The 6,908-nt window shown below is 32.7% G+C and overlaps 1 protein-coding gene across 1 annotated transcript in view; it reads left to right on the forward strand.

The window, feature by feature from the left end:
* Positions 1–2,244: 2,244 nt before the first annotated feature.
* Positions 2,245–6,908, forward strand: part of LOC102581049 (probable protein phosphatase 2C 10) — a 7,940-nt gene continuing 3,276 nt past the window's right edge. Inside the window, exons 1-4 of the mRNA XM_006364797.2 lie at positions 2,245–2,572; positions 2,739–2,778; positions 3,395–3,631; positions 3,737–4,013. Coding sequence (XP_006364859.1) covers positions 2,749–2,778; positions 3,395–3,631; positions 3,737–4,013 — 544 coding nt within the window. The 5' untranslated portion in view covers positions 2,245–2,572; positions 2,739–2,748. The remainder of the gene's footprint in view (positions 2,573–2,738; positions 2,779–3,394; positions 3,632–3,736; positions 4,014–6,908) is intronic.

Genomic DNA, 6,908 nt, shown 5'->3' on the forward strand with positions numbered 1-6,908 from the left:
ACCCCACCCCGAGCCCAACCCACCCCGACATTATGTATGTAATTTTAAAATTTTATTTTATACATAAAAATATTTACTTTGATATAATTTTAAAATATTTCTTATACTATTTCATAGTTTTTATCTTTTAATATATTATTTCAAGTTTAAAACTTAGAATTCGGAATGGTCCAATAAAGATTATAGTTCATAGATGTTTATAATTATAATAAAAATTAAATTAAAATCAAATTAATACTAATGCAAAAAGAAAATCAATTCAACACTAAGAATGACTATAATATTGAATATTTGTTCTTTAGTTTTACATTGGTTTAGACAATTAAAATACATAATCTAATTTTAATTTTCTTTAATATTTAGTCATGTAACTAATACTTATTAAACTTAATTTTAGCATGATTTAGTACTTTTAAATTATGATCATTTTCATTATGACTTGTTAATTTGCAATATTTGTTTTACGCGATTTCATTATTATTATTTTTGTTGGATATTTTAGTGTCATTAATCATATCATATTGTGTTATATTTTTAAGAAACATCTTAGATAGTTGTATTTTGGTAGGACTAAAGAAATATTTGAAGTACAAGTAAATTATATGTTGTGTATGAATACTTTACCGGAAAAACCCGAAACAACCCGAAAAACCGAAAAAACCCGAAATAACCCGAGGTTGAAAAACCCGAGTTTTATTGGTTTGGTTTGGTTTATAAATTTAAAAATCCGACCTAAATGGTTTGGTTTGATATTTGAAAAACCCGAACCAACCCGGCCATGTACACCCCTAACTATAAGCAAATACTATATTAAAAGGCATGCATATTGTAGATGGTCAAAAATTGTGTTCTGAATTTCTATTATAAAATGCATAACTTGATCTCAAGAATTGTCAAGATTTTTGTGGATTTTGTAAGGAATGCTTCAAAGAGAAATATATTTGAAGTCGTACATATAGTAGATTTTTTTATTTTTGGTTTTCCCACAATTTGTTTTTGGGATTAATTAATTCGAGTTTAATGTTAAGAAATTTCATTTTGAAGGTTTCTATTAAAAAGTGACTCATATTCAAAATTTGAACAGGAAAATATGTATTTTCTTCGTTTCAAAATAAGTGTCTTTTTAACTTTTTTTCACATTCATTAAGAAAAAACAATAAATACTCCTTCTATTTCATATTAAGTGATTTTTTAGGCTTTTTTTATTGTTCAAAATACTCCCTCTATCCATTTTTAATTGTTATGTTGCACTTTTTGAAAGTCATTTTGACTAATTTTCCAAGTGAAATTAGATTACATTAATTCAAATTTTCTAAATAAAAATTTAGATAATAAAAAACTATACGAAAAGTACTATAAATTGTATTTTTTTGCATATCAATATGATAAAAAAAATACATCATAAAACGTTAGTCAAAGTCCTTATCGTTTGACTCTAAAAAAGGAAATTGTGACAATTAAAAGTGGACAGGGGAATAATTGAATTGTTCAAAGTTCAAGATGAATATTTGATTTTTTTTTCTCCAGATTTGCCATTTCATTTATTAAAGTTTCATATTTTCTAGAAGATAAATTACACTACTTATAAAGTTATATTTATGATTTCACAAAAACCAATACTATGTAAAGATTATGGTTTAAAGAATGTCCTTAAATATCTTTCTTATATTTGTGCATTGCTTGAATTTGTGAGGCAATATACACATTAAGAAAAGCATTCAAGAACATAATTTTTCCACTATTGTCTTTTATAAAATCTTAAATATAATTTTGTAAGTAGTGTAATTTATCTCCTAGAAAATATAAGATTTCAATAAATGAAAAGACAAATATAGAAAAAATCTCAAACATCCATCTTAAACTTTAAACAATTCAATTATTTTGAACAATAAAAAAAGTCTTAAAAATTTACTTATTATAGAATAAAGAGAGAATATAGGATATAGTTGAAAACAATTTAACATAATTATGTTGAATTTCCTAAAATGATCTATTTTAATTTGTTTTCTAATTTTAACTTAACACGAAATTTTTAAAAATAAATAAATTTAAATAAAAAATAATTATTTTAAAATAACTTTATTTTGCTAAATTACACTTATTTCGAGAGAGATGTAACAACACATCTTCAATATTTGGTCGTATATGAAACCGTAACGCTTTAGCAAAAATAAAATAACATAAAATAAACATTGAAATGTTCAAAACAGAGAAGTCAACATTTTATTTTTTAATATTCCAATTTTGCCCCTCCATACTTTCTCTGTAAACAGCCAAAAACTCCTCTCTTTGAATTTTGTCCTGAAGACGGTTGAGAAGAAAAGAACAAGATTCACAAAAGGTTAACAAAATTTCGTAACGTAAAAAGAGGAGAAAAAAAAAAGAGTTTTTTTTTTCTTTATCTTTTGATTGTAAAGCCAAAGGGGTTTTTGAGTGTTAAGCTTAGCTTCCTTGCTGTTCACCGTCATTGTTGGTTCGGCAAAAGCACATAAGAAAAAAAAGAAGAAGAAAAGGGGAGTTCTTGGTTATGCAAGCACCCAATTAACCCATCATTTGTTTGAGTTTAAAATTGGTAAGTTTGATTGAGTTCTTGAATACCCTCAAAGTATATGTTTTTACCCTTTTTTTGGTTTATGGTTGTGATGAATGATTGAGTTGTAGAGTTTTATGGTGTCATTTTCATGAGTTTATGGTTGTTTCTTGAAAATTTGGTTGATGTGTTTTTACTTTTGTGGCAGATTATTTAGGATGGTGAAATTGGGCTGTTTTGGTGGACAGGTAAAAATGTGCTTTTGTTTAATTTTGATTGTTCATGTTTATTTGATGATTTTTATGGTGGTGTTATGAGTTCATTTACAGTAATGATAAAAAAAGAAGTGAGCTTTGAGTGTGATTGAGATTCTGCAGAACTCATAAGCAACACTCAGTAGATGTTGCAAATGAATTAGAGTACTTTTTCTTTTCCTCTATGAATGCAATTGTAATTGACTACTAAGGTAAAGTTGACCGTCGTTATATTTACTTTAGGATATCTAGTTACTAGATTTCTAAGTGCAATGACTGAAGTTTTGCATATGTTTCTTGTTAAGAGAAAAAAGAAGAAGAAGAAGATAGCCTAAGGTTTTGTCTTAACTTGCATTTCATGGAACTTCTGATGGAAAATTGAACTATATGCTGTTAGTTGCATCAAAATGATGTGTGAATGGCTGATGCATCCTTGGTTAATTGGGACCAACTTTAAAAAAAATGGGTTGAATATGCTCCACTTAGAAGTTGATTATTTCATGTCTCGTCTTTTCTAGGTTATATTCTTGCTCTTCTTATTCAATCTTCATTATTCTTAATACCTTAGTGGATTTACTTCTTTCAATTTTTCTTTTACTTTAATACTCAGTGCGTAGTTGGAGAGTCTTCTTCTAGCTCTAAAGGAAGAAGCCACGGGGGTAATATTAAGTATGGTTTTAGCCTAGTGAAGGGGAAAGCTGATCATGTGATGGAAGATTACCATGTCGCAAAATTTGTACGTATTGAAGAACACGAGCTTGGCTTGTTTGCTATTTATGATGGTCATATGGGGGATGAGGTTCCTTCTTATCTGCAGAAACATCTGTTTGCCAATATCATAGAGGAGGTAAGTTTTCTATGCATCCTGAATTTCCAATTGCTGTTTGAAATATATGATGTAGTGGAAAACTTTGAGTAGTTGGCATCTCATCTCCGGGTCTGATTTTACTAGGAGGAGTTTTGGGTAGATCCACGACGGGCAATCACAAAAGCCTATGAAAAAACTGACCAGAAAATACTTTCAAATAGTTCTACTTTGGGCCGAGGTGGGTCCACTGCTGTCACTGCTGTACTGATAAATGGCCAAAGATTGTGGGTAGCTAATGTGGGAGATTCACGAGCTGTTCTTTCTCGGGGTGGTCAAGCTATTCAGATGACAATAGATCATGAGCCAAATACAGAACGAAGCAGCATTGAGGACCGAGGAGGTTTTGTCTCAAATATGCCAGGTGCTTTCCTGAAATCTGAGCAATGTAGTCAGTGATTGACAAATTTTTGTAGATAATCTTTGGTGCAATTGACATTCCCAATAATTAACTTGTAATACTCATTGGTTTATTGTTTTATGGCAGGCACGGTTTATCGTTTTTTCTGTCTTATATTTGTGTTTCCAGGAGTGAGGAGACTTGAACCATCCAATAAAGCTGTTGTATTTATTTACATCATGCAAAATATGCTTTTGAATGCACTCATGTACCATAGTCTGAACCTCCATCATCTTTTTGTGCTTGTGAACCACTTGCAGTTTTTATATCTGAATGCCACAATAATATAAGAACCTTTTTCCATTTTCGATTCCTTTGGTGAGCCTTGGGAAAATGTGATGTCTGCTTCTTTCTTCTCTTAGCTACCTTGATTTCCTCTGTCTCTTTCTCTTTCTGAGGAAGAGGTCGGTTTATGCTAAATTTTTTATGAAATATATGATCACAATTTTTTGTCTAGAAAGGAAATATTCCTATTTGTCTTTTGAAATTCTTAGAATTAATCATCCACCAAATATAGGATTAGTTTAGAGTGTATGGGAGAGACACTATTTGAAGCTTGAGGGTCAAATAGTCCAAATTATACTTGAGAAAAGACCTCTGAATGATGAGGAGAAAGTAAGGAAAGCAACACTATTTATGGATTACGAGGATAACAACAACAACCTAGCTAGTGAAATCCCACAAGTGGGGTTTGGGGAAGGTAAAGTGTACGCAGAGCATACCCCTACCTTGTGGAGAAGAGGCCGTTTTCGGAAGACCCTCACCTCGAGTACAACATATCAAAATAGGCATAAAAAAGGGAAACAACAATGGAGAAACAAAACAACTAATAAGGGAACAATAATAACCATAGAATTATGCGATAACCTAAACACAATCAACAACAAGTGATAGTGGAATCTAAAGCAAGACATTATAAAAATACGACTGAACCCCTTGAAATTCAAGACAACACTCCTTACCTACTACCTTCTACCCTAATACGCGACCTCCATATCCTTCTATCTAAGGCTATGTCCTCCGTAATCTGGAGTTGCGGCATGTCCTATCTAATTACCTCTCTCCAATACTTTCTCAGCCTACACCTCGTACCCATTATATCCAACCTCTCGCACCTCTTCACTAGGCATTTGTGCATCTCCTATTCACATGTCCAAATCATCTCAATCTTGCTTCCCTCATCTTGTCCACCACAAAGGTCACTCCCACCTTTCCCCGGATATCCTCATTCTTTATATTATCTCTCCTTGTGTGCCTACACATCTATCTCAACATCCTCATTTCCGCAACTTGCATATTTTGAACATGAGAGTTCCAAACTGGCCAATACTCCACCCCACGTCGGTCTAACCATTACTATGTAGAACTTACCATTAAATTTATGTGGTACTTTCTTATCACACAAGACTCCGCAAGCAATCCTCCACTTCATCCACGCCGCACCAATACGATGTGTGATATCATTGTCGGTGTTCCTACTTTACTAGATTATTAATCCAAGATACTTGAAACTATCTCTCTTGGGGATAACATGTGTATCAAGCCTCACTTTCATGCTCACCTCACTTCCACGGTCGCCTCATGCACTGTATCATTGAATTTACACTCCAAATATTCCGTTATGGTCCTACTTCAGTAATTTACCGGATTTGTTATTTGCCTGTAGTTCTATGCTAGAAAGTTATGTTTTCATATATGGTAGTAGTTTTTGTACATTTTGTGCTATCATTTCTCCATCCCTAAGAAAAAGGGAGAGAAACTGGTGGCTTCATTTGATCAATGCGGACATTGCGAATAGAAATTTGAATAGGTTACTCAATTATAAATATCCTCAGATAATCATTACTTACCAAATAATGTATATAAGAGGTTTTTTCTGAACCAAAATGTTATTTACTCCGAGATTTTGTATGTGGAAAACTATATATAAGCAAGAATTACTTGGACTGAGAATGGAAAAAAAATTAAGTGAGTCGACTGAATAAGAAGTGGAGATAGAACCAATAAAAAAACAAATGGAGTGGTGATAGCCTACCACAAGCTACTTAATTCCCCACTATGTTGATTGGAATGTTCTAAATTTTAAGATTCAGGAATATGGATCCAAGTATGGATATAAGTGCAGGGATTCGGCTAAAAATAATTCAAATATCTAAAAATAGAGTTATAAAAATATGTCTAAATTATGGTAGACTATTTGGAAAAAAATGAATGCATGAATTTTTGAGAAGAAGTTTGAATATGTAATAATTATTAAGTACAAATGCATCGACTTACTGTTTTTCTTGTATAACATGGCTATTGCAAATTGATATAGAGGCCATGATAGACTTCTTGAGCTCATTGGTCATTCAACTGTGATGTTGACCCAATGATATCGGTGTTATCAAAAGTGCAAACAAGCTCTAAGGTCCATTAGGGCTTTACACGCAAATAAAGTGTGGGCTTAAATGAAAACTATCGCAAATGGAGAAAAAATACAAACATATATGTTTAGTCCAAGACTAATAATTATAAGCATGAATACCCTTCGGGGTGGCCCAGTGGTTTGGGCTTGGGACTTCCATGTTGGAGGTCTCAAGTTTGAAACCCCTTGCCAGCGAAAGCAAGGGGTTTGCTTTCTGGGTCTAGCTCGTCGCACCGGGCTTGCCTAGTGCGGGTTACCTCTCCTATGTGGTTTGCGAGCTTTTGCATAGGAGCGGGGGTTTTACCCTGTGCGCACCCAAAGGGTAGTGGCTGCGGGTTTCCCTTGTCATCAAAAAAAATATATATTATCCTAAAAGCATTGTATATAACCTAGACAATTACTATGGGATGTGGGGGTTGGGGTAGGGGCAGGGGTGGGGGAGGGGGGATATG

This window comes from Solanum tuberosum, unplaced genomic scaffold (genome assembly GCF_000226075.1).
Source record: "Solanum tuberosum cultivar DM 1-3 516 R44 unplaced genomic scaffold, SolTub_3.0 scf00517, whole genome shotgun sequence".
Lineage (NCBI taxonomy): Eukaryota > Viridiplantae > Streptophyta > Magnoliopsida > Solanales > Solanaceae > Solanum > Solanum tuberosum.